Raw genomic sequence first — 27145 nt, forward strand, 5'->3', positions numbered from 1 at the left:
TCATGATAAGCCCATTAAAAGACATTACTGTTTGGCGAGACACATAGTTCTAATGCCATGAAACATACAAATTTGCAACGGGATAAACAAAATTCGGAAAGGAAAAAAAAAACAGATTATGCAGCATTTTGAACACTTCATAGAGATTCCATTTCGGAAAAGATGTAAATACTTGTATTTCTATTCTGAAACTGTTCTTCACATCTTTCTCCAATTGTTGATTTTGAAAGATAACCCAGTCGCCTAAAGCCAAAACTCTGGCTTCTTCGTGTTTAGAGCCTCTAATTGTAGAGCCCTAGCCTGGTAAAGAAAAGCCGCGGACACTTAAATTGGGCTGTCTCACCAAGGCCACGAGGACTGTGCAGCTGCAGCCATCCCAACTCGAACGTGATGATGCAACATAGAATTGTTTTTCTTCATGATAAAACCACATTTGAATTTCAATGCAGCCAAAAAGGGGGAAAAAACAGCAAAAAATATTCAGGCTCATACTGCGTGAGGATCAAAGGATGATATTGATCTTCATATGTACAGTTCTTTACATGATCACAAAATTGGTTTGACGTCTCTGGATCGCATGTAAGTCAGAAATTGAGAAGGTAGTTCTGCTAGAAGTGCCTGAACAACAGAAATTTCTCCACCTGCAAATCAAAGCAAAGTTACTGCCCGCCTAGAAAGAATTGCTAAAGCCACTATGCAAAGTTGGTTTGCCAGAAATGATGAGAGCACATAAAAAGACTCACTTTGTACATCTCGGAATGGAACAAACTGAACTATATCACGTGAAGCCACACGTCCAGTCGAACTTTCAAGTCTCTCACCCTTGTCAGCATCCAAAATCTTTACAACAAAAGTGGAGATAGTAAGTTGTAGCATTCAGGCTTTTATTCAGAGTATTGACTTTGCAATCAAAACAATCGGTACTGTAACACAAGACATTCCAGCATTACAAACACAAGGGAATGAGATACCTCCATTTCTTTGAAGTCAGCTCCTCCTACTCCAACAATGAGGATTGACAATGGCAGGTCAGATGCTTTCACAAGGGCATCTTTGGTTTCTTGGAGATCTGTCACTACTCCATCCTACGGCAGTGAAATTTTAGAACAAAGTTGAAGTAAACTAAAAGAACTTCAGAGATATATAAAAGTACTAAAAGAACTTCAGATATATATAATACAAGTACTAAAAGAACTAGAAGATTACCAATTGAACAGTCTTGCTCAACTAAAGTCTAAAAGAAGTTCAGAGACACATAGGATAACAGAATCAACCCCGTTTATGCTTACCGTGATTATTAACAAAACAAAGTATTTTCGTCCACCATTTGCAACAGACTGGCTGGCATTTAATGCAGCATTGGTAATTACAGGTCCAAAAAGAGTTGGTCCTGCAAGAGAAACATTTTGGAGGGCACTTGTATATGCCATCATGATTCCTTGGATTCCTTCAACCTGAAAGAAGTAGATTTACACAATCCTTAATACAGAGAAAGAAGCTACAAAGTTTAAGATAACAAAAGCAAGTTCTGGTCATAAACTATTTCACCTCACAGTAATGACTACTCCCATTCAAGTTGAAACAATGATTTACTGGACCATCAATTGGTCGGGCTCCAAATCCCCAGGCAGGAAAGCGCTTGTCTGAATCATAAAACTGCAACACCTCCACAACATCGATGATTGCCTGGAAAACAATGTCACAATCATATGGGTCTGAATAAAGGAATAATTTGTGAAAATTATAATAAAGGGACCTAATTCTCACTTTCTGGTATGCATTTGGCCGTCCTGAAGGATCTATATAATGCAAAGAATCAGGCAGGCGAGGATTTCCATTTGAAGCTGATAACCAAGGAATATGAGTGAATTTGATAAGACAATTTAGCATGTATTATACGATTAATTCTGAACAAGTTTGCATTTATAAGAGGGAAAGAATGCGAAGTTCAAAATAATAAGCTATAACAATGCTTTCCTATATATACCATAGCAAACAACTTTGCAACCATGATCTAGAAATATTTGCCAGACTCAACATCTAGTGACAATCACTTCTATCATATAATTGAACAATGAACTACGAAGATATATTTCTCAAGCCAAAGGAAGCATCTAGTTGCACTCATAATTTTTAAGAAAAAATGTTTGAAGTAACAAATACATGCACATAAGCACCTGTAAAATCAACAGCGACCATGAAGTTCAATTCACAGCCCCCAGCCAAATAATCAAGGAAGGTGTGCTGGACGCTCTCCGTAAACTTGTCCACAAATAGTTGGCTCTTTAGTATCTGCAATGAAGTCCCGAGAACTTGTAAATTAAGAGAGATTGGGATGGAAATTCACTTAAAAATATATTATGTTACTATATTACCTTGTTTTGGTAATCATGCCCAACAGTGGTTGGTAAAAATAAATTCTCTCCTTGCCCAATAGCATGAAGCTTTTCCAAGTCTGCCAGTGATTTCTGAATTTTGCTGTTTATTCAACAATAAAAGCACAGTAATGTAAAAAAAACAAAAACAAAAATCCATAGGAATTAGGGAACAAGATGGAAGAAATAGATATTTATTTACCCAATCAAATCATGCTTGCCATTGTTATTGAAATTAAAACACTCCATTATCAATGGGCTATCCTGCAGATTAATAAGAAAACTTAAAATGAGAAAGCTATTAGAAACAAAAGGAGAAGCACAATATGATCAAGTTATCAATAACAGATGAAGAAGCATTGCTTCTTATCACAAATACCCACATACATCTTTACTGATGGAATTTGCATGTTAAACCACATGGTTACTAAGATGGAGCTCTCAGTGTCAGCATATTTTTATAGTGACAGTAGCCACATTATGGACAAATTAAGTTATCAAATTAAACAACCAAAATCTTTGACTTTCCATGGGAACTAAATGAACAAAGCATTCTGTGACCCAAAAAAAAGGGCAAAGCATTCATAGACCCAGCAAACTCGATCTCCACTAATTCAGACTTATTCTGGCACCAAAAAGAAACTTGTTTATACCTTGCTTCCAACTTGTTGAATATTTAAATATATTGGTTTCCATGCGGGTTTGAGCTCATTCTTTATGACTTCTGTTTTGCAAACTGGAATTGCGGTCCCACTCTCCGTAAGTTTTGATATTATCAAAAAAGGGTCCTGTAAGACAAATCAGAACATGTGTCAAAATATAAACCATTTTCCATTTGGCCAAGCATGCATATATCTAGTAATGCTCACAAATATAGATAACCAAAAAGAAAGAAAGAATAACTCCACAGCCCCTACACTTTTTGAGAAGAGATCCTTGTATTCCAAATCTGAACACCTTAAACTCATCTCTACCGTTGTCTTTGAGCTAACAGATTCCTCAGCATGCACGATGAGCTTTCCACGGTCTCGATGACGATTGGATCTGCTTGACTCTGAGTCTTCTCTATATACAAGATCGAGGGTTAATAACCTGTCTGATTTAGGAACTATCTGCACAGGTAGAAAGACGAATTAAAGGGTAAAAGCATCAGATTTCAGAGCTTCAGGTATAGTCCTTGTCGAATAAATAATTTCCACTAACGTATCTTGGTAAACCAGATACACTAGAAAGATGAACTAAAATACTTCTCAGATTAGAGAGATCTAGACTTTCATCACATGCTGAGAGCTTCTCTCTCTCCCTCTCTCTCATTATATTATATATATTGTGTTGTAATGTGTCTGAGAGATGAAGCTCAGCTAAAGCACCAAAAGTAGAAGACCTTTTCTATTCTTTGATTTGATGCATCAGGTTTAGGTCGGCCCACTTTTGCAGAGGCAACAAAACCTCTATTCTGTACCCACTTAGGAGTCTGGAGTTAGCTGGGTTCAAGTAGGTTTTGCGCATATTGGTCAACTTTGGAAGTCTTGATAGAATATCATAGATGTTCCTATTGTTTAATGGTCACTATGTCGTACCTGAGACAGTGCACAGGTTGCCTCACCAAGAAATTGTTGCTCTTCCAACCTAAGCATCTGCACAAGTAAAACCACCCATTATGAACCTGTTATGCCTGCACGCACCTGACTTAAAAGTAAGATGTGGAAACTCCTTGTGTTAACTTGAACTATAATGTGAAGTTACCAATACAGAACACTAAAAGCAAAAAGAAAAACAAGAAAGTTTCCCTCAACAATCAATTTCCATTTGATTTGGCTTTTTGCCAAACAAAAAAATAATTATTTGTCTTGCCACAAAGAGAGTTTCAGAGGACAACAGGATGATCCAGAACTCTAGCTTAAGAACAGGAATAACTATATGCAGGCCATCATAAAATTTTGTACCTTCACGTCTACATTGTGAAACTGAGTGTCAACGTCATACACACGAAACCTGTGATGAAAAATATACCACATGATACATAATTGTGAAACTGAAAACATGTTTTCTGGATTGAAAAAGAGATAAAAGCTTTAAACTTACACCAGAGTCTGCACAACCTCAAAATGATAAGTGATATTATGTTTTGTGATCCACTTTGGATTTAATGAATTTAGAACTACTTCAGTGCGACCAAGCTCTGAAAGTCCTCCATCTCTTCCTTTTGTATAAATAACCACCATGGGATCACTCTATAGAAAATAAAATTCATGAATAACAGACTGACATTCCTGAAACAAAAGAAAGATTTACACAACTAAAATATGGAGCATGAGAGCAAAGCAAAAAGAACTACCATTAACATGATAGAAGAAAAAGAACTTTGAGAACTACATCAGGAGTATGAAATAGGGCAAATAAAAGGGGTCTTAGCACTGAAATAAATCAGGATTGCTACATCCATAACTTAATCCTGAAAATAGCTACAGTAGCAGTCAAATGAAGTGTTCATCTTCAGGTAGAAAGTGTGAGTTACAAATCTTACCATCAGGTTTTAACTTCAAAACAGTTCATTTAAGCATAATACACGTTGTATAACACGACTACATGAGTAAATCAACTTTGTGAATCAATAAATTGCGAACAAGAGCACGACGAAAGTAAAGGAAACCATTCAAACATCAATTATCCAAACTAGCCTAGGCTATGGATTTAATAGCAGAAAACTGCAAGTAATGGTTCCTCATATTCAATGTAGAGCGACAAACCTTGGAGAGCACGTCCCGATCGAGCAAGTCTATTGCAGCAAACGATAACTGCATGTGAATTGTTGGAAAAGAGACAAAATCAAAAATTATAGAGCTCAAATGGGGGCTTTAACTACTAAAAAAATCCTAGAATTGCAGTAGCTTCAGCTGCAATAGGTTTCTTGAAATGAATATCACATTTCAAATGATTTTAATTATTTATGAATCCAAGCGCACAATCAAAATTTAGCTTTAGAGAGTTCAAGTTCTACAGAAAAATGCAATTTCGAACAAAGGATCCCACCAAATGGCGTCGGATTTAAGCTCAACTGAAAGTCCAATCCAAATTGCTAATTGCTAAAGAAGACAGTTACAGAAAGAAATGGCTCACAAAAAATTCAACAGAAAGAAGTAACCTCGATCTGAGAGAAGAGGCCGTTGTAGCCGCGATTCCTAAGGAACAAATCGACGGCGTCGTTTGGACCGTCGTACGGATTTCCGTGAGCACCGGCGGTGCCACCCACCGCCGACATCCCACCGGTGTCGTTAGAGAAGCAGTTACCCATTCCGAAAAAGACTCAACTCGACTCTACCCTTGCAATTCGGGTTGGAAAACTGAGTTCAGCTCGACTTCCTCCTCCGCCAGTCAACTTCACCCTCCTCGGCTCTGCTAACTCTTAACTTGCTTTGTATTTTTCTCTCTCTTTATATATTATTTCTATTTACAATAAAATCTCAAGCTCTCAATCAATTTGATCGATTAGAGGAAAAACGAAATAGAAATTGGAAATTAAACGAAACGCCAACTTAATTTAAACTCTCTAATTAAATCTCCAGTCTACCACGCTCTACCAACTTAATCAACTTCCCTCTGAAAATATTATTCTATTCATGCATGGCCCCACCTATCTCTCTTGAGTGTAAGAAAACTGACACACTATCTTAGTCAAGGGATCTAATTCACGTCTGCATATAACTTATAAGTGATATTTTAAACTCTAAAAGTATTATTAGAGTTGATTAAGAAAAAACGCGTTTTGCTTTAGAATAGATGAGAATTAGTTGAATCAGTGCAAAGAGAAACAAATGACGATTAGTTGAAGAAACCGCGTTTTTCTGTTGTTTTCTTTACAAGGGACTGCAAATTTCCTATGGAGACGAAAAAAGGGGGGCTTGTGACTGCTGCTGTCGTTTTTCTTTTCCTTGAAATGGAAAGTAGTCTTGCTCTTTGAACCGTCTAGGAAGTTGCCCCTTCAGATGTTCCACAATTGGAAAAACGTTGGTATTGATATTAATAATTTAGCTCAAATTATAATAATACAACAACACACGTGTTGTTATCGTCACACACACAATCGAGAAATTTAACATTCGAGTTATTTCTGTATGACATTATTGAACCAAGTAAAATGTACTTAATATGTTTAATTATTAGGACTAGTTTGAAATTATTAGGACTAGTTAGAAATTATTATGATTTTTAAAAGAAAGGAAACACAAAAACAGAAAAGTTAGAAAACACGGAGTACTTAACAGTCACACACAGCTATGACCCTTGAGAATCCACCCACTCCATTGTCCAACTTTTCATTATTTGCCTTTTCTTTTGGGTTTGCTGCGATTTTACCTGTCTTTTACTTTGGAAAAACCCGCCTCAACGTTGTACACACCCTAATGTTATTTCTCATATTCCAATTATAGAATATGTCTCGAATTCGAATCTTCTCTGCATATAGCATCGTATGTTGAGAATTTGGATCTTCGGATACATCACATGGGATGTTTGCCACTTGTGGGATTTTGATTATATTAATTTGGATGTTTTGCAGTTAAAGCTCTTGAACTTTAGATTAATTACGAAATTAAGTGGAAAAAAAAAAACTGGCATTTTAAATGGGTTCTTAGTATGGTTTTTCGAATATATTATCTATGTAATCATGGTTTCCAATATAGAAATATAAATATAATGGTAGCTTAGTTTCTTTAAGGACACATCACTGTGTTAGCATATGATGAAATTGAACAGAAATATAATTAGTCAATAAGCAAAACTAATTAAAAGAATTCTGTGCTGCAAATGGAAGTCAATAAAACGACATGTTGCTTTCTCTCCATATAATTATGCAGAGAAAAAGAAAGGCAGAGAGAGAGACCGAGCAAAGCAGACATGGCCAATTAAAGTGAATAGCTCATGTTGGCATGCATGGCTGTTTAAAGGTTCATAATAATAATAATTGCATGCCCATTTATTGTAATAATAATGTGTACCAGCTATAAAAACAAATAAAAAGTACCCAAAAACAAAACATATATAATGGCATTGATTGACGTAGCAGAAATCTTTCTGGCTCATTTCAGCCTGGAATTGGATTCGCATGATCCAAGGTAGGCATTGCCTTTACTTTCCACTTTCTTTAATCCTTTCAAATCAAGATGAACTCATGCCCCGACATCTTTATAGTTTATCTGTTTCATGATATATATATATATATGTATTATTTTATATGTCGTGATATATATGTATTCTTTCTCGTTTTATAATATATATGTATTATTTTATGCGTCGTGATATATGTATCATTTTGTAGGTCTTTCTCATTAACGATAAACATACATGAATTTCATATCTATGAATTGTGTCAATAATTTAACAAAAAAGAATAAGTGGGAAATCCCCGTCAATTGTCATAACAAAGCGTGGTGGTGACATTCCTAGCTGAGCTAGAATGTCATGGAGTCAACGAGCATTGAGGTCAACCACTAGATATAGACCATGTAATGTATGGTAGAGAGAGAGAGAGAGAGAGATGCATGCGAAAACACTTCTTCCTCTAGCTACAGCATGGTTCATTTCGTTTTGGTTCCCTTGAGACAGACTAGAGTGAGGCGAGCAGGTCCCAGCCTTGAACACTTGCTTGCTCTCTTGACAACAATCACTGGCAATACAATTGGATAAGTCTTGGTCAAGGTCAAGGTCAAGGTCAAGGTCAACGTCCCACAATTCCAACTGACCCATGCTTGGAACTTTATTGATCTATCTTATGACCCACCCACCTATCATAGCAATGGAATGATACATAATCATAAAAATGAAGCAATCAAAAGTGATTGAATATGACTCTCCCTCATGCTAATTGAAAATGATATGAAATAATGCTCTATTTTTAAAAGACCATTCTGCAAGCAAGGCCACAGCTGCCCTTGACCATTTTACACTGAGCTACTACAACACTACCAATGTATCATTCCTACCTACCTAGTAACTATTTATAACTCACTAGAATATTGTTTTAAGCTCACAACATAAACTAAATATAGGTGAAGTCATAAAAAGACCAAGCATTTCTTTGCAAAAGATTCATGCTCAATTTCCAGCATGTTTGAGATCAACAATTTGTCTATCAGCTCTATGTTGGGCTGGCCCCTGTTCAGGAATTCGACAACGGCATCGGAACTGTCCCTGCTGCAAGCCCAGGCTGTTATGATGTGAAGGTATGTTGTTGTATAGATGGTGGAGCATGTGGGGCTGGAGGCACTTGGTGGAGATTGTGGTGTTCAGCAGCATTCTCCTGCTGTAAAATAGTTTCCCTATCCGTCTGCAGAGGTGACTGATTGTAACCATGCCCGAAGCCTGTGTGTTGATCAGTAGGAACCCTGTCCTGTGCAGCCTCATACCTGTAATAGCTGCAACACAATGACCTTGATTATTTAAGTCCAATAAATAACAAAGATAAGTCAAAAGAAACAAATTTAAAAGATATTGCACAGTTCAGCTAGAAAGGGGGCAGTGGCATAGTTTTCCATTTAACCAATCAAATATAACATTTCCCAAATGACCTAATATATTTTTATTTCTTTCTAGGGACAGTCACCCAAATCTTCACTTCTTCAGTTAATGTGACTTCCCAAAAGGGTACTCTTTGCCTAGCATTTTGGTTTAGGAAGGCAGTTGCTTGGTGGAGCATGGAAAATTCCAAGTTTCCAAAAATGAAGCTAATATAATCAAAATCAAGCTACCACGGGAAGAGTACCTTTCATATGATTTGGGTGCTGGCTGGGCAGTTACTTCAGCCAAGTGATGCTGCCCAAATTCAGCAGAATAATATGTCTGAGTTGAAGCTGGCATAGCTTGTGGTTGCACAGCAGGATAAAAGTAGCCCATGTTCGTTGTGTATCCATAACTAACGTATTGTGGGTGTAGGACGCTCGGTTGAATATACTGAGGCTCCAACATTGGTGAAGAAAGACCGCCGTACGCCCAGGCTGCATTTGGATCCTTCATGGAAGGCAGGCTTGCTGAGGACTGAAACTGATCCTTCATAGGTTGAGCCGGCACTATTGGTTGTGAACCCACAGAATAATGGACAATACCCATGTTTCCTGTGGATCCACTACTATCCCACTGCTGATGGACTCCCTGTGGAACATGTTGAGGCACTAACACTTGTGGAGTGTAACTGGAATGCATTGAACTAAAGTATGTACTGCCTGAAGAAGGCACCCTTGCACTGGTCTGAAATTGATCCTTCATATAGGAACTGTCGTTTTGGGTGGATGATTGCATGGTAATAGGATGAAACAGTGATAACAAATGGCTTACCTGCACCATAAAATAAACTGAAAGGTAAGCACAGTCAACCAAATGACAACAATCCAATTGGTAAGGATGAAATTGAACTGATTCCACTTAGAAGAGAAACTTACTTGTTGGCTATTGAGAATTGTATTAAACTTATTGGAGCCTCTCTTGTAGTTATCTTGAATAGCATGTTTAAAATCACTCTCTGGCAAGGGGAGGCATTCCTTGTAAATTTTGAATCTCACCTATATACAAAACTCAAGTGAAAAAAATAAAAAAGCAGCCTAAAAGCTAATCAAGAAGGATGTAAGGTATCAAGTGAAGGAGAGAAAACTAAACTCACCTGTGCAGGAAAGTTTCCACCAAAAGCCGTTCTTTCCAAGTTCAACTTTCCAGCAGTGGTTGCTTCATATACCCCATAAAGAAACTTCACATTATAATCAAATAGAAATAGCTTCATGCCTGGCCTAATCTTCTCTATAACTTCCTTTCTTCCAGCGGGAAGTCCAAAGACACGGTGCAGGTAGCATTCTGGTTTTGTTCTTCCATTACACATAAATATATAACCAGAAAATTCTTCCAGACCCAGATGGTCCTTACGCAACCCTTGATCCTCAGCAGCATCTCTCCTTATGTTATCAGCAGGAGAAGAGACGTGGTCATACACACGATGTTGAGAGGCAGGAGCATGAAAATAGTTGGCATCTAAGTAGTTCACAGCCGGTCCTTCGTCTTCAAACACTTCATCTCTTACTCTGGTCATGTTGAAGACTAACAGAAATGTAGTAAGCCACCATTAGGTTATGTCAAACAAAGAAACAGAGTCAAAGAAGCTGAAACTAAAAGCTAGAGAAAGATGATTGGACATGGAAATCTAGCAAAAGAGAAAGCATGGGAAACTTTAAGAATGAAAAAACCAAATTAACAAGCCAACGCCTTGAATGAATGCTGGAGGGACAAACTAAATTGGCACAACACATTTCAAAATCTTACAACTCTCTAAATTTCTAAAATACTTCCTACCCTTCACCCAGAGTTCTAAAAGGTGTCACATTTCACTCTTATCTGCAGTACAATCTTCTGAATAAGGTAAGGAAGATGTTATCATGGTTTTTTTTTTCTTCCGAAATTTCGCTTGCATCTTCCCTTAAACCAAGCACCTATTTTTAACAATATCATGGTGTGAAATATCTCCAAGCCCATTTTTTTTAACTTTTATTTTCCTTATTTATGTTAGCTAGAGCTCAGGGACGACTGTCTAAAGAACATTACATGGTGATGGCCAAAACCCATTTCAACAAAATGCATCCTTTTCGTTGTTGATCACAAGTTCACAACTGAAAAAAACCAACAACAACAACAAAAATAAAAAACCTTTCACCCAAAAACAAAAACAATATAAACCCAAAACATTCTCTTTTTCAACAGAACTTCAAAATCCAGAACAAAATGGCATTTCGAAAGGCCAAAAAGAAAAGGAAAAAAAGAGCACCGACCTAGTTGGTAAATCAAACAATTATTAACAACAAAGTGAAATCGAAGAGCAACACAAAAATTGTACGATAAACCTCAGTGAAATGAAAAATGACACTCACCAAATGCCAAGGAGAGGACGAAGCTTAAAGCGTCTCTGTAAGTCACAAAATTTGCGTGTGTGAGGGGAGAGACGAGAAAGGCCAAGTTGCGAGACTAAACAAGCCACTACAGTCTACGTGTCACGTCGTCGGTTAAATATCATTTATGGGCTTCCCACCAAAATTATTTGTACTATTATTGTCACTAAAAAACTAATTGCATTATTTTATTTTATTTTCCTGTGGAAATTGTAATTTTAGTAAAGTAAGATGCTCCTATAATTTATTTGGCTTATTTATTGAAATACCGGTGGTTAATAAATTATCATAGTTTACCTCCTAACTTTTATAATGGCTCAATTTCCCACTAAACTTCTATTTTGTGAACAAGATTACCTCAATCCATTAGTTTTCAACAAAATCATTAACTTAGCTAATGTGTAATTCGTTTCGTCCAAATGGGTAATTCTTTCTCACTGAAGAATCCAGTCTATTTTATTTACAAGCAAGCAGAGGAGATTGACATGGTTAATGTATCTGAAATGATGCAAAGTAGTAATTAGCCGTCATCCCTCAAAGTTTTATTGGAGGAAGAAATTCGTATGAGGAGCCATGAGAGGCTTGAAAATGAAGATATGCAGCATCTACTTCGTATCTTTAACATGGGTGGTTATGGTTATGGACATGCCTCCATCTCCATGAACGTTACTGAAGAAAATTATCCTTATTTATTCCCCTCAGCATGACAGCATACATCCCCACTCCATCACCAGTGAACTACAATAGTATTGATGATGATCGCAGTCCTTCTTCATCTGGAAAAGCTGTTGTTGGCTGGCTCAAGCTCTCAAGGCAGCCCTTAGATGGGGCGTATTCATCAGAAAGAAGGCTGTTGAAAGACGGGCACAGCTGGTTCAGTTGGATGATTTATAAATATGACTTGTACGATGATCGGATTTTGGTGTCTTCCCCGCCTCCCTCATTTCTAAAAATTGGGCGCCTAGGCGCCGCTAGGCGGATCCCTTTTCTTTTCAAAATAAATAGTATAGCCGTGTGGCTATACTCTTTAAATATAAATATATTTTAAAAGTATACCCTATACTGGGTTTTTTTTACCCAGTTTTTGTGTATCTATAAGAGTAGTTTAGAGCATTATCCAATACTGGCCATTACGCAAGTCTATTGTCCCCTTTTGATTTTTTACTTTTCCAGAGTTATTACCAATATAAAGAATTTAGCATTTTTCTGTTTAATACTCATATTATATACATAGGTATGTATTTTTCAATAATATTTCCGTTTTCTGTACACGTCTTAAAGACTCGGTAAAATACACATTTTTAAAAAAGCAAACATACAATATACATATTGTACATGTACATATGCATTTTTCATGTTTAATACACCTTTTTTTTTACAAAATTTTAAATAATACAAATAAAATTCACGTATTATACACATAATTTTCACATATTATTGAATAAAAATAATATTATAATGTTGTTAATTTTTTTTTTTTTTGTCTTAAACCATGAGGTGGTCCTGGATGAGCCCCAACTATGGATGGCACCTTTAAGCCTTAACCACAACCCAGACTAAGAAGCAGAAACCACCAGATCAAAGATGAAGGCAACTGCTTTACTTAAATCCACTAGCTGCAAATCTTTCATTTCCCCAAAACAAAATTTCATCCAATACATCCCCCATTAGTAATATCGTTTTCCTCAAAAAATTACATACAATTCCCAACATCTCATCAGCATTTTTCTGCTTGATTCTTACAAACTGCCCTACAAAGATTTGTTACTCTTGAAAACAAGTAACAGATCTTCTTACACCGACCTAAAATGAGGAACACAAAAAGTACCATTTTCTTTCTAAGGGCTAGCAGCTGTTGGCTGGACGTTCAATCTGCTACATGGTTTTGTGTAAACCAATGTTCAGATCAGAAGATATAGAAATGAGAAGGGGGCAAGAGTGGAGCCATACAGCTTTAAAAACCCGTTTCTGATGAGCTCTTATAGATTGAGAAGGCTTATGGGCGTGATATCTGATATCAAATATGTGAATCATGGGATCTGCGGTACCGGATGAGATATATAAACCATCTGGAGACCAAGCCTGATTTATCAGAGCTGACTGAGATTCACTGCTTTCTTGCTTCCACCCAAAAGCATGTATTTCTGTTTGCCTCAGTCTGATATCAAATAGTCGGAGCTGCTTCTCATGGGTCCTGCATATAAAAAATGTTAACATTACAATCTTTAAAATAGTAGAAGGATATTAGAAAACGTAACCGAAGAAAATCCCTTCAACATAAATGTATGATTAGCTCAACTAGCCAAGGGTTTTACAAAATGCTATGACGGTTAATAATACACGTCAAAAACCATGAGGCATCTTAACAAATAATATGATTCAGCATGCAAATGCATAAAGTGAACAAAACGGGATTCAATTCCAGGAGCGCTAACAAGGCAACTATCCAGAGAGCACGTGTTGATGAAAAGAACATTCTAGCTGCAAAAATCAGTGTTTCTCACCCTGCTTGAACCATGAAGAGATTAAAGTCACAGGGATTTGGCAAGACACTCATGCATTTACTTTCTATCTGATGCTTGAACTCTGCTCTTCCCACGTTAGCATCAAACCCAACAATTCTCTTGTCTGCTCCAGCGGATAGTATTATCTGCTTTTGGCACATCCCAGCAACTCCCATGACAGCAGATGAATGCATATTCCTATGCAATGCCTTTGGTTTCCATACATTCTCAGCATCAGTCTCTTTCCAGATTATAACAGCATGATCACTTCCACCAGTGACAAAACAGGTATTCTCCCAGGGTGGGAAAACTATGCTGTTAATGATCCCTTTCACATGAGGTTTATCTTCTAAGAAAGTAACACGAGCTTTCTGTCAATGCACAAAAAGACAAGAATCAGAGGTGAAATTATCTAAAAGCGGTACCACACTTCTATATATGCCTGTTCTATATTTGTGTACCCAGGAGAACAAGAAATGCTGCTCAAGCCTCAGTGTAACCCACACACAATTGCAACAATTAATTTCAAAAGCGGCCCTTACCCCTTGTGTCCTATTTAGATTTAAAACTGATACTTGAGAATCACCACTATCAGCACTATAGACAGAAAATAGGCTGTTTCCCTCAGGATGCCAGGCTATATCTTCTGGCCATCTCCTTTGTTTTGGGGATACACAATCAGTACTACTAAGTAGAGAAGCACCTGACCTGCAATTACAAGAAACAAACGGATACATCAATCAGTTATGCAAAGTAGAAGCCCAAGCCTACAAATTCAAGAACAAAAGTGAACAGCAGAAGTGGATAAGCAACTTTATATTTCAGAACTGGAGATGAGAAATTGAAACTGCAACAATCAATACAACCAGAGGTCATAATATAATCATAGTTTTGCCTTTCTAAACACACCAACGAATAGCAGCCACACAGATACCAACACCAGTTTTTGAACCCACTCCCCAAAGAAAAAGAAAAGGTTGAAAAATGGACTGTAATAGGCCTGGAGATTGAGCAACATAATTTTCTTCCCTTTAAAATGCTACCGACCACAAAATGTGAAGTTAAGAAATTAATAATGTAACAGGAAGAGATTTGGACTTTACCCCTTGGCCTGAACTTGCCACAAGTTGACTATTCCATCTAAAGCACTGCAAACAAAACACTTGTCAAAATTAATCATATGTTTGCTAGCATTTGATGCATTTTATAGTTACTAGTTGTAGGAAAAAATAAGAAATTCCAAGCTTTCTTTTACACGTCAAGTTCAAGTATAGTGTCATTGCCTCTTTTTCAGCTGCTTACCAAATCATGTTACCAAAAAGAACAGTCATTCCTTTCTTTCTCTTAATAACTTTAAAATTTTAGGATAATGTCGTTTAACAGAGCACACAAAAATATTACCAACTTATGACTAAGAAAGACCGATGCCTAATTCCAAAGCAGTGGCATATCTAAATGCAGTTTCCTGAACTGAAAGGCAAAGAAGGAAGAAAGGTACGAGATATTTTGAGATTTGGATATGTTGCTTACAGAGTTAAAGTTAGAGGCCTATTCTCACTCAGATATCATTTGATTTTGATGATAAGCCAAAAATGCAACTATTCTAATTAGGGACATATACTTCTTCCTGATACAGCAAACATGTTAATTACCTGGTCACAAAAAGCTGATCATTCACTGGGCACAAAGAAAGACTTCTCAACTTTCTCTTGTGCTGACTCGATATGTGATTGCTTGCATAGCACCGGATTATACTTGGTGAAGAGCTAGTACGAACCAACGGAATTAATTCTTTATGTTCTTTCTGTTCTGAAATACAAACAACTTTCCCATCACAAATGAAGAAATAAAGGAACCACACGTATTGAGTAAAAATTATACAAAGCAAAATTGCAATATGTAACCCAGAGACCGACAGTCAAGAGGAAACTGAAGATGGAGACCATAAGGCCAATCAACAGGCTAGAGTCTTACCAAATTTCCGTTTTGTCCCTCTATCTTGAATTTCAACTTCCTGCTTTGAAGAAGTTCTATAAGATTTGTCCCCTTTTTCTTTGGTAGCACTAATAGACTGACTGGAAACTGATGGACTGGCTTGAGCACTAGAACTAACTGGAGCCTTCCCACTAGACCCTGCCAATTTTGTAGGTTGGGAAATTTTTGGAATGACAGCAGGAATTAAAAGTTCTGTTTTAGAATGAGGCTGGTTTCTAGTAGAACCTTGACTTAAATGGATAGGACTCGTTGATCTGGGTTCCACCTTTGCACTTTTAGTTCCACTACCCGGGGAACTCTTGGTTGACCCTACTTTGTCTTGGCGTCGAAGTCGTGCCAACTTAGTTTCGGAATCATTTAACCTCTTTGCTGCTTCATCAAGCTGCATGCCTTTTCCATATAAACAATTAGCGGATAGTTTCCTTCAGAAGGCATCCGATGGGTTAAAACACATAGAAACATTCATCCTTTCCGGGCATAAAGAAAATGTGATAAGTATCTTGACTAGGTGATTTTCACTTTGCAGCCACTACACAATGGGTTCAAACAAGACCAATTGACTAATAAATGAACAATGGGGAACAACTCCACACAGTAAAGCAAGTCATAAATAGCAGTGTTTATGGTCAGACTCAAAACCAACAACTTTTGAGCGTGAGTTATTGATTTCTAGCTTTCATCTTAAGAACCCCATAAAAGAAATTTTGGAGTCTTATCACCCAAACTAGTTTAGGACACGAAACCAATATGTCTGATTGATAAAGGAGTAGTTTAAATCAAACTTGCTAAATTGTTTCCAATTGGGTAAGTAAGAATTAGCAAAAAGTTAAACTTAAGCTTATCGAAAGCCCATGATGCACAGTTTATAGCAGCAGCAGCATATGAAATAAGAACAAACAAAGACCATTCCTATAAACCCCAAAATGTCATCATCGAAAAGGACCAAAAACAAGAGAGAGAGAGAGAGAGAGAGAGAGAGAGAGAGAGAGAGAGAGAGAGAGAGAGAGAGAGAGAGAGAGGTATGAAACGTCAAATATGAATGGTGGGGACGCAACCTGAGATTTGTAATAGGAGACGCGCTGGCGAAGGTGATGAACTTCGCGCGTACGATGCTCAATCAGAGCGACGAGGGCTTCTTCTTGCTCTTGTCTGCTATCTGGGTCGCCGTTCTCTTCTGTCATCTTGTTTGTTGTTGCTGCTGCTGCTGCTGCTGCTTGTTCGTCGTCGTCGTCGTCGTCTATGACTTCTACGTTCTCTGTCTTGGGCTTCTTCAGAAGAGCGCTCATTCTAATATTTTGGTCACTCTCCAGTTTTTCTCGGCGAGGCTGAGACAATGGAACCTTTGATTCGGATTTTAGGCGGCCTGGATGGAACTGTGGAAGTTGCAAAACAAAACCCCAATCACATTTTAGTCAGTTCATAAACTTTCTTTGCTTTTTATTGTTTATGATTTTTACTTTAGAAAATGAAAATAAATTAAATAAACAAATAACATTCTTAAGTTTTGTATCATTAGATATTTTAGCATTACAGTCTAAATAACGCAAGCACATGTATGTAATCTTGTGTGATTAGCACTCTTAATTGGCAGTACGAGAGAATGCATACATCATCTTTTAATATCCAACGGTTAAGACTTCATTTTTGTGTGGTAATGATTCGACTTCCAATAGTAAGGAGTGGTACTACGGTAGGATATGGCCACGTAGTATATCTTGTATATGTGTTAACCATGTCGTCAATCCTCACTGGCAATTTGATAATTTGACAATACGATAAATGAAGGTCTTAGATATTATGGTATTATTGACAATATTGATTAACGATTGATTAAGAAATACTCATTTGTTAAAAGATCATGCTTTGACAAGAAGATGATCAGACCTGAATAAAATAAATAGGATTTATTCTTCCATCTTTTTTTTTTCTTTTTTGTCCCTAGGGGTCAAAAAATATCCTATCAAGCTACAAGATATAACATTAGGCCAAAATAGATACAAGAGACTGAGACCATTAGCATCCAATTCATATTAGCATTTCAAAAATTGCAACTGGAAGAACACTCAAATGTGCTGAGGATCTCTACCCTTGGCCAACCAGAAAAAGGGCCCACATGGGAAGGGGAAAAAAAGAGACAAGGTAATCTTAGCACAATGTTCTGTGAGTGCCTCTATACACTGAGATATTGTTCACAAACAAAGACTCCAAAATTTTAAGGTTGTCAAGCCAGTCTCTGTGTTGGCTTAATATGAAACATCAGAGAAATAGAAAATGTTGTGAAGTAACTCTCTTGGTTTAGGTAACCCAAAACCTCATAGAAGCAACTCCTCTATAGTCAAAAATGAAGTCAATAGACCACCCCTGATGTAGAGAATTGGAATGGTTTTAGTTGTTGTCCTCCAATATTAGGTTCAATTGTTAGTAACCTGGGTAGACCAAGTCTTTCAATCAGATTCCTTTGAAGAATTGAAACCGCCACCAAGTCCGAGGACCTTGGAACTTTCCTCTCCGTTTGCAGAAGGACTCCCTTGATTATGGTTATCCTCATAGCCAGCCGTTCGAGGCTTTCCTGGTCTTGATCGGATGTTGGTACCCATGGGGAAGGGTTCCTATAGAGAGAAAAGGAAAAGGAGGGGGTCAGTCATGGAGTATATGTAAGGAAGGGGGAATTTCAGAGTCTGGACAGTTCATCTCATGATATCTTACTGGATCCCCAGCATTTGGACCCTCTGTGTGAAAGAGAATGGGACGACAGCGTTTGTCTTCGTTCATCAAACTTGAATTCTGGAAATGGGCAATAAGAGCAGATTTTCCCTGAATACGAGCATATGCAAGTGATGCCACCTTTTCACTGTTAAACTTCTCCCATTTTTTACCATTGAATGCCTGCAACAGAAGTAATATATTGTCACTTGCTAGTGCAATGAAAAATCCGAAACAAAGGAAAATGTCACACAGCAGATGACTTTTTTCGGCAAGTAAATGACACATCTAAGTCCGGCAAACCTTAAAGAATGGAACAATCTGATGAGGGTCAACCATGTTGATGAATGCATATCCCACATTGCATTTGTTCTGTGAAAGGTAGACACGCAAAAGTTGAATTAGAAAAACATATGCTCTCTACCCAACGAAAGATGATATACTACACAATTTCCATGCCTTGAAGTCAATTGGCAAATAAAGGAAGTCATAAATTCCTCGACACTGCTCATCAATTGCAGCAAGAAGCATCTTTGAAGTATACCTGTAACAATCATTTAATTAGTTTAGCAAATCAGGAAAATTACTATGTACAACTTGATAGCAATTTATAAAAAAATATGATTATTGCAATTTCAATGGTTATCATAGTACTGTAGCAGGTACTTTAGGATTGTGCTGTTGCACTTTAAGTTATAGACAGATCCTAATTTTATTTCTTTCTCAATTTTATGTAATTATGTTAAGCACTAACCAAGCAGTAAGTGCTACAGTTAATGCCTACTTAATATGGTAGTAGGGTTAGTATCTTATGAAATTGAAAAGGTAATGAAGCTACCATGTTAGGTTGACTTCTTATGATTATCAATACAATAACGGTCGACTGCAATGTGGCATTAACCACATCTTTCAGATATGCTATAACATTACAAATGAACATGATCACATAAGATTATCAAGACTCAAGGACATCCAACTACCTAATATTTTTCCACATATGACATCCTGTATGTATAACTAGTCTTTCCCAAGCAGACAATCAAGGGCAGCCCAAAAAGTGATAAGACAACTTTTGATGGACAAATGAGATGTGAACAGATATTGGAAGTACAAAAGCAAGAATGGGAAAATGTTCATCTAGAAAAATCTTCCAGCATGTTGAGTATAGAGTAAAAAGAAAAGATGGCAGGTTGAGTATATAGTAAATGATATACATACTTGTTGGGAATGTTCTTTATCATCAATGTGGTTCTTCTGTCTTCCCCGCGCAATATACGTTCAATATCAAGCTCATATTGTTTCTTATCAGCAATGTTAGAATTTGCTTCATTTCTTCGGTGAGACAGGTGTCTAACACGTTCGTTCGAAGAATCAAAAGAGGTAGGCATTGAACTCATCGAATTCCTTCCAGGAAACATGTGGCAGATCTCCTGTGAAGAGCGTTGCCGGGCACTTGTAGTCATATCCAAGAAATTTCCACCAACAAGAGAAAATATGTTGTGTGAAGGAATTTCCATAGGATGCATCTGGGGACTGCTGGGAAAATGTGCAATGCCAAGAGAACCCAAGTGAAGACTAGAAGTGTCAGGAGACTCCCCTGAATAGGCATGCCTTTCCCAAAGGGAAGGGTTAACAGCCGGAGCTGATCCTACATGGTGCTGCACAGGTGATGTACTGTTCAGCATATGAGGTGGTGTTCTGTGGAATCCAGGCATTTGTGGAAAGCGATGTGCATTAGGACCATTAATAAATGATGGTGAATTCTGCCACATCATGGGACTTGAAGGATGCTTCTGGTATGAGTTGGAGTTATTCCACAAATAAGGATGTGCATGAACAGGGCAGCTCCCATTTCCAGGAGATCCAAAAGCTGTATGAGAATAGACTTGTAAACAACAAATTCACCAGAATAGTGACTAGGTTTTAAAATGTCATTAACCTCAATCCAAAATGCAATGAAATAAAGGTACACTGAGTTAGTGATGATGAGAGACAAACTCTAGACTTCATCTAAACTATATGGAAACAAGGACCACAGAAAGGCACTATGAGAACCACCACTCAATCAGTAATACTAATATGATTCCTACATCCCCTATCTAGTTTAACATGAACAATATAATGTAAAAATAAGAGAAACAGATAGCACACAATAAAACAAAAGAAGCAGAGATGTAAGAAGTGATGGGTCCACCCTCTTTGCATTATTCCTCTTTACAGTCCAGGAAAACTAAAAAAAAGTACGACTAATACAGTAGAAATCTAGGAGTGCAAAACGCTTGGTGCTAAAACGGGAACCAAATATAGAACCAAAATTTACTCTGAGAAAGGATAAGGGGGGGATAGGCTAGGAAGGAAGGAGAAAACAATTAGCAAATTCAACAAAGTTATGTTTCAGATATCAAACATTGCAAGACGTACTACATACTAGATAAAACAAAAATTCTCTGGTAAGGTCCTTCAATGAAATAATCTCAGTCGTTAAATCATATAAGGATGACTAGGATGCATTGAGATGCATTAGCCCGCTGTACAAATTATCTGTCCATTAGAACTCTACTAAAGAATGACATAAAGTAATATAATGAATGTACCTCCTCCATTCAGTTCCATTAGGTGACCATTTGCATTGACTCCACAAGTGGGCCTTCTGTCTGTTCCTTCTGACATTCTAAGGCCCACATTGCCAGTCATGTTTGCAATAGCACCAGAAGAGTTGCACGGAATACCATGGGCTATGTCATGATACTCAGGCAAGGAATGAGGATGTAAACTGGGAATGCACTGGTTACCAAACTTCATGTCATCCAGAGAGTGATCGGGCTCACAAAGGCTAAATTTTCTCCCTGCAGACGCAACTGTCGCCGGAGAGGGCAAGGTATCTGGAACACTTGAACTCTGATGAAGTAAAGCATTTTCAATAAATGCGCTCACAGGTGATCGGACTGCAGAATGTAAGCCCAGGTTAGATCCATTAACCATGCAGCTTGATTCAACCATTCCGGGACGAAGCATCGCTGTAATAAAAGCAAGGTAAAAATTTTATAAAAAGATACACACAAATTGAAGCAAGAATTCTTAACAAGCAGATTCATACCCTTGCATCCTGTTGATAAAGATTCACTCGGGCTATGACCAAATTTATATTCATCTTGCTCCTGCTCAGAAACTTGAACCAAACTGCAAAAGGAATGTTTTTTCTTACAAAGGAGAAATTTAAGAATTTCAACTTAAAGGGGGATACAATGAACAAGTAAAATGGAACAGTAACATGCTAAGAGAACATCCAGGAGAATATCAATACATTAGGCAACAAAGCCAAAAATTGCCTCTTTTAAGATCAAAACCCCACAAAGAAGAGAATTTATAGAAAGTCACAATCCCCTCAGAATCTAACAAGGACTCTATAGATAATCAATAGGAAGAGTAAATTATCATTACCCCCTCCTTACACCCCCTGGACGACTTGGTTCAAGCTTGATCTGCTTCCCACCAATCTCACTCCTATTCAACGCATGAAGAGCAGCTTCTGCAGCTCTAACATCATAAAATTCTATGAACTTGTTATGAGGCTTGTGTGGAGTCTCACGGATCTAGAAACAAAAAATAGCAACCACATGATATGGAAAGTTCTTTCATCCTCTTAGAAGCAAAGCAAGATAATAGAAGGAAAAACTTGAACAACTTGAATGACTTACTTCTTTAATTTCTCCATAAGATCCAAAAGTTTTAGAAAGCTCATCATTAGAAACAGAAGAATCAAGGTTGAATAACACCAGCGTTCCTTGGTTAATATCTTTATCAGAAGGATTGTCCTGACATATTGGCATGTACAAAAGCATGAAGGAACAAAGCAATATGATAATGTATAAACAAGAATGGGGAAGAAAAAGGCGGTGAATCTAGCGCATACAAAAACAGTGAATAACAAGTGACCATCATACCTTAGGTATCGAATAATGTATGTCAAGCTTCCTACGCCTCAGTGGCTTACTTTGAAGTGTTCTTAGTGCATTTTGGGCTGCCCTTATATCATAATAAGAAATCATAACAAACCCACGATGTTTGCAGGCTGTGTAAAGTGCCCGGATATCTCCAAATCGCTAACAGAACAAAATACAATTGTTAATTTAACTAGCAAGGTAAACTACTTCAACTGGCTTGCATGCACTTGCAAATTAGAAATTTTAAAATAAAGAAAATAAAGAAGAAGAAAAAACTTATAAAGGAGGTTATAACCACCTCAAAAAGAGACTTCAACTCTAAATCTTCAACATTGCTATTAATATTCCGGACAAAAAGTGTTCTAGAAGGGTGTTCACCATTAGGGTGTTCACCCACAATTGAGCCATTACAACCCCCTAGACCATTGGAAACTCCCCCACTAAAATCAGAATCACAGAGTCCTGCACAGATTTCTCCTTCTAGTTCCATGCCACCACCACTGCTAAAGAGATCAAAATCTTCAAAACCATCACCAATAATAGCATGAGTATTATAACCCAGCCCATCTATCACGCCAGAAAACAAGTCATTTTCATCAGGAAGGAGATTCCCAATTGTTTGTGCCTCAATTTCTTCAAGAGATTCAAAGGGTTCTTCCTCATGTTGGGAAGCAACATTATTAGTAGCTTGATGAGGTATTAAATCATTCTTTATTAATCTCACTGCATATTAAAGAAAGCAAAACAAAACAAAACAAAAGAGCTTAATTCAACTCAACAAAGACTTAATTCCAACAAATGCATATGTAACTGATTAAATGTTAGTACATAGAAGTAGAAAACAAACTAGAACATGTCTTATGCATGGACAAAAATAGGTTTTAGAAAGATTCTGGGCCTAGTTAATTGAAATGCGGTAACTTTATGCAAGATAAAGTTCGAGATTAGAACTTGTTAGACATGAAATTGAAGAAAATCTTTTTGGAAGAAAATCTTTTTGTGAGAAAATTAAAGTTTGCAGCTTCTTTTGCATGCTTGTTAAGGAATGATAGAACTGCAAATTTTTATATCTGTCAACGAAACTAAAGAGTGTCCAGTCAACAGAAGTAGCTGATTTGAGAAATATAGAAGGTAATATTATTATTACCCACGAGCAACATATGAGCAAACATTTAATATAATTTAAAAGGAAGGCTTACACTTTCTACTAAAAATTTCAGACAAAGAACTTGAGAACAGACTACTTTCATGCTCGGCGCCATGAAGAACAGTTTTGCTGCCAGCCGAGCTATAAGGTGTTGGCTTTGTGGACAAGTCTGACCACAATTTTGGTTGGTGATCCATAGGTTTCCACGAGGCCTTGGAGATGTTGGCAACTCCACCAATACTTAGCCTTTCTGTTTGTTCCCCAGCCAGATTGGATTGTGGCATATCCAAGTAATCTGCTGATTGTGCCCCAATTGGTAAAAGCTTTCTTGAGGGTAAAGAATGACTGAACATGCTGCCAGGTGTGGCTACCGTTCCATCCACTCCCACTGAAGGACAAAATTTACACAAGAGGTTAGTAAAAGTTATCACACAGCCTTTTTTAGCATAGAATTTATTTGTTCAAATTTAGAGTATGCCCATAGGGGAAGGGTATGGTCTGTTGAATCAAGACAAATTACAGTTTCCATAAAAAGGTTAGCATTCAAAACTTCTGGCAGACAAGCTAACATTTATTTTCTACAAGATGGATCAAGTTAATTCTCAATTTCAATTTAAACGCTTCTGAGATTAGAGCATAAAACCGATTACTTTATAGAGCAATAAGAACTTTTATTACAAAGTTGGGAATTGGGACAGCCAGTTGTCATATGTTTGACCAAAATGAATGCAAAATACTTCTAAATGTTTGAAATTACTTTATCATGACAACTATTTATGTTATTTTCCCTCTTTGCAAGGCAAGATACCACCAGGTGTGGCGACTCAGACCCAAGTATCGGGCGAGAGACCACACCACACGTCCCGACGGTTGTCATTAAGTTAGGGCCGTCTGTTTGGTTGGGAAAATCTTTCAACTGGTAATGTTGTATAACTTCTATAAACCCACTACGACTAATTAGCTGATAGACTGTATCAGGAAAACGTACTAATGCTCACCTTGGTAATCAGGCATGGTTTTCAGCTTCTGAAATCCAACTTGTCTCTGGCGCATCAAATTTGGCAAATTGGTAAATAGAAATAACAACTGAAAAAAGGTATGATGTGCTAAAAAGGGACAAAAAATTTATGATAGAGTTAAACAGGGTATGAAAGCCTTACAGGCACCTAAACACCAGTGCCATATATCCATCGAAACTTCACGAAATACTGAATTAGAACATTTTCATTTTAATAAGACAATAAGTACCTCAGAAGGAAAAGGAATTTCATCAAAGAAGTGGGAAGAGACAGATACACCCCTTTGATCCATTATTTCAAATGGCATCGTGCAGCACTCAGAAACCAGAAAAAGATTACCAAACAAAAACAAAAAATGTAAGAGCTCAAATTTTCTCACTTGCTGAATCTGTCTATGTTACATGGCTCCTTGCCTGAAAATGAATGAAATAACAAAAATTAAAAAAATAAAGATGATCCACTCCAGAAATTACACAACCATACACAAAATTCTAAAGAAAAATTGAGAAGGGCATTTAAAAATAAAGACGATCCACTTCAGATATTACACAACCATACATAAAATTCTACAGCAGAGAAGAAGGGCATTTAGAAATTTCAAAGAAAATACAAATCAATTAATATAAAGCTCTAAAGGTTACTCATCAGGCTCTCCAATTGGAAAATGTTGAAGATTTTTGTTAATTTTGCTTTTTGGTGTCTCTGTGTGCGTTAAGTTACAACCTAAGAGGCTGAGAGAGATAATAGAAATGGTAAAATAGTAGGAAAGTGAAAATGTTTGTTTACCTACCAACAACCAAACACAATTGCCCCATTTGGTTGTAGAGAAAAGGTAGGAAAACAAAATCAAACTTAATCATTTTGTTTTCCAAAGTTCCTAAGCAACCTAAAATGCATCAAAATTGAAACTTAACCCTTCAAAATAGTACGAGGCTAAGAGCAAAAGATCGAAGAAGAACATGCAAGTAGTTGAAGTTTAACCCTTGAAAATTTTAAGAAAGTCGATAAAAATGAACTGAAAATTTCAAATTTTATAGAGGAAAGGAAATTAAACAACAAATCATCACTCAAAAAATGATAAAATTTACGACAAAAAAATAAGAACAACGTCTGACCTAGTACAAGAGAAGGCTCATCAGCATAATTGACCACCATGTCCAAAATTCAGCTCAATAATTCAGAAGACTCAGAGAAAGATCAAAAAAAAAAATTGAAACTTATGACACAGCAATGGATCTCAGAATATCTGCATCTGAACCGCCTTCTCCTTTTGCAGCATTGCAAGTTATCACTCGCCACAAAACTAGAGAGAGAATATCAAAACAAAAATCCAAAATTCTCTTCTTTGTTTTTTCTGGGTTGCTTCTACCTAACCTTTTTTCTTCAAAAAATAACGAAAGAGTTTATTTTTCTTTTTAAAAAAAACAGAGCTTGGAGCCGGAAAATGAGAAAAAGGAGGGGAATTCCGGCGAGAGAGAGGGGTCCCGCCGGTGGGTCAGTACTGTAGAGAAAGAGAATATATAGAGGAAGCTGTTTTTGTGATTTGTTTAATCTGAGAGCGTCAGACAGAGAGAGAGAGAGAGAGATGTTTAGTTGGTTTGGCTGGCTTTTGTTGGTTTGAAATAAAATAGAAAAGAAAAGGAAAAAAGAGGAAGAAGAAGAAGACAAGGACAAAAGAGAAAAAGAAATGGGGCGCGGGTTTCTTTGTGTGTTGTGTGCTGTGGATAAAATTTTGTGAATGAAAATGGAAACACAAACTTGAACAATTCAAAACTCAATAAAACAGGGAAGAGGAGGAGGAGAAGCAAAATTCCTACACACACGAGGGCCTTTAAATTCGGTGGAGTGCCAGAGTGGGGTTGGCTTGGACTGGAGAAGGACAAAAAAAAACCCGTCACAGTCTTTTCTTCTTTCCTTCTCAACCACCACTGACCTTTCAGTTTGTTTTGATTTTTGAGTTTTGAGTTTTGAGTTCTGAGTTTTGAGTTTTGACCTTCTTTGCCCGACCCGTTTCCACATCCACTTTACTCGGGTACTTGGATACTACTTCCCTATCTACTTGGCTTTGCCGGCTTGGCTTCTTTTTCTTTGTTTTGATAATTATATCCCTATATTGTTTGGGGCATTTGTATTTGTCGGAAATATTGTTTCCCCTCGTTTTAACTTAACCACATTTTATCTTCAAACTTGTCTGATTTTTCTTTTATGGATGGTGTTGGTACCATAAATGACCGAGCATACCTCGGTACGAGAGCTAGTACTCAATCAAAGGCCACGTTACAGAGTTTAAAGTACGATTATATGATCAAGTCAGTGCATGATGAATAAGTTATTTAACAGTTTGAAAATACATTAACTATAAATAAACGATTGTTGCCACTACAATTAGGACATCGTAACTAAAAAACGGACAATGGAGGTATGGAGATCAATTATTACTTCGGTGTCATGCTTGGACTTATGCAAATGGAGTTTAAAACACGAATATTACAATTTAAAAAACAAATGTAAAGTTCTTCTTTTATGGATGGTAAGAA

General features: G+C 37.1%; 4 protein-coding genes across 7 annotated transcripts; all 4 read right to left on the reverse strand.

Moving 5' to 3' along the window:
• Positions 1-96: 96 nt before the first annotated feature.
• Positions 97-6069, reverse strand: LOC110757075 (protein BONZAI 1). 2 transcript variants are annotated; one of them, XM_021958607.2, is made up of 16 exons: positions 5521-6069; positions 5126-5173; positions 4461-4609; positions 4322-4370; positions 3956-4012; positions 3293-3487; positions 3029-3163; positions 2578-2639; positions 2376-2478; positions 2178-2292; positions 1768-1844; positions 1549-1686; positions 1290-1454; positions 972-1085; positions 744-840; positions 97-641 (listed from the first exon to the last, which is right to left on the reverse strand). In XM_021958607.2, exons 1-16 carry the CDS (start codon positions 5668-5670, stop codon positions 547-549), a joined length of 1749 nt encoding a protein of 582 aa, XP_021814299.1. In that variant the 5' UTR covers positions 5671-6069; the 3' UTR covers positions 97-546. The 2 variants fall into 2 exon arrangements, with proteins under 2 accessions (XP_021814299.1, XP_021814308.1); XM_021958616.2 differs by having other exon boundaries at positions 4461-4648; positions 5521-5614.
• Positions 6070-8235: 2166 nt separating this feature from the next.
• Positions 8236-11398, reverse strand: LOC110757108 (uncharacterized). Its single transcript, XM_021958654.2, has 5 exons — positions 11279-11398; positions 10027-10454; positions 9809-9928; positions 9136-9704; positions 8236-8788 (listed from the first exon to the last, which is right to left on the reverse strand). The coding sequence occupies exons 2-5, from the start codon at positions 10444-10446 to the stop codon at positions 8584-8586; spliced, it is 1314 nt and encodes a 437-aa protein (XP_021814346.2). The 5' UTR covers positions 10447-10454; positions 11279-11398; the 3' UTR covers positions 8236-8583.
• A 1496-nt stretch (positions 11399-12894) lies between these two features.
• On the reverse strand, positions 12895-17261 carry LOC110757088 (transducin family protein / WD-40 repeat family protein). Of its 3 annotated transcripts, XM_021958633.2 has the most exons (8): positions 16851-17261; positions 16021-16177; positions 15775-15933; positions 15453-15609; positions 14904-14948; positions 14343-14508; positions 13801-14171; positions 12895-13490 (listed from the first exon to the last, which is right to left on the reverse strand). In XM_021958633.2, exons 1-8 carry the CDS (start codon positions 17079-17081, stop codon positions 13172-13174), a joined length of 1605 nt encoding a protein of 534 aa, XP_021814325.1. In that variant the 5' UTR covers positions 17082-17261; the 3' UTR covers positions 12895-13171. The 3 variants fall into 3 exon arrangements, with proteins under 3 accessions (XP_021814325.1, XP_021814320.1, XP_021814333.1); XM_021958628.2 differs by having other exon boundaries at positions 15775-16177; XM_021958641.2 differs by having other exon boundaries at positions 15775-16185; positions 16851-16990.
• A 547-nt stretch (positions 17262-17808) lies between these two features.
• ML1 (MEI2-like protein 1) lies at positions 17809-26547 on the reverse strand. The gene is made up of 15 exons (XM_021958514.2): positions 25724-26547; positions 24838-25021; positions 24588-24633; positions 23642-23977; positions 22741-23165; positions 22443-22601; positions 22197-22313; positions 21940-22091; positions 21596-21678; positions 21093-21515; positions 19717-20368; positions 18958-19042; positions 18802-18870; positions 18502-18681; positions 17809-18404 (listed from the first exon to the last, which is right to left on the reverse strand). The coding sequence occupies exons 2-15, from the start codon at positions 24913-24915 to the stop codon at positions 18240-18242; spliced, it is 2970 nt and encodes a 989-aa protein (XP_021814206.2). The 5' UTR covers positions 24916-25021; positions 25724-26547; the 3' UTR covers positions 17809-18239.
• Between the last annotated feature and the right edge of the window lie 598 nt (positions 26548-27145).

Source organism: Prunus avium, chromosome 5 (genome assembly GCF_965620075.1).
Source record: "Prunus avium chromosome 5, drPruAviu1.hap1.1, whole genome shotgun sequence".
Lineage (NCBI taxonomy): Eukaryota > Viridiplantae > Streptophyta > Magnoliopsida > Rosales > Rosaceae > Prunus > Prunus avium.

Coding starts and splice junctions, on each gene's coding strand:
- LOC110757075 (XM_021958607.2), bottom strand. CDS start 5,670: ATGGGTAACTGCTTCTCTAACGACACCGGTGGGATGTCGGCGGTGGGT. Junction 3,164..3,292: donor AGGATCTCTTCTCAAAAAGT/GTAGGGGCTGTG, acceptor TTTGTCTTACAG/GACCCTTTTTTGATAATATC. Junction 642..743: donor TCCATTCCGAGATGTACAAA/GTGAGTCTTTTT, acceptor TTTGATTTGCAG/GTGGAGAAATTTCTGTTGTT.
- LOC110757108 (XM_021958654.2), bottom strand. CDS start 10,446: ATGACCAGAGTAAGAGATGAAGTGTTTGAAGACGAAGGACCGGCTGTG. Junction 9,705..9,808: donor CAATTCTCAATAGCCAACAA/GTAAGTTTCTCT, acceptor TTTATGGTGCAG/GTAAGCCATTTGTTATCACT. Junction 8,789..9,135: donor GCACCCAAATCATATGAAAG/GTACTCTTCCCG, acceptor ATTGTGTTGCAG/CTATTACAGGTATGAGGCTG.
- LOC110757088 (XM_021958628.2), bottom strand. CDS start 17,081: ATGAGCGCTCTTCTGAAGAAGCCCAAGACAGAGAACGTAGAAGTCATA. Junction 16,178..16,850: donor TCTCCTATTACAAATCTCAG/GTTGCGTCCCCA, acceptor AAAGGCATGCAG/CTTGATGAAGCAGCAAAGAG. Junction 15,610..15,774: donor AGGGACAAAACGGAAATTTG/GTAAGACTCTAG, acceptor TTTGTATTTCAG/AACAGAAAGAACATAAAGAA.
- ML1 (XM_021958514.2), bottom strand. CDS start 24,915: ATGCCATTTGAAATAATGGATCAAAGGGGTGTATCTGTCTCTTCCCAC. Junction 23,978..24,587: donor AACCATGCCTGATTACCAAG/GTGAGCATTAGT, acceptor TTTGTCCTTCAG/TGGGAGTGGATGGAACGGTA. Junction 21,679..21,939: donor CCAGGGGGTGTAAGGAGGGG/GTAATGATAATT, acceptor TTCCTTTTGCAG/TTTGGTTCAAGTTTCTGAGC.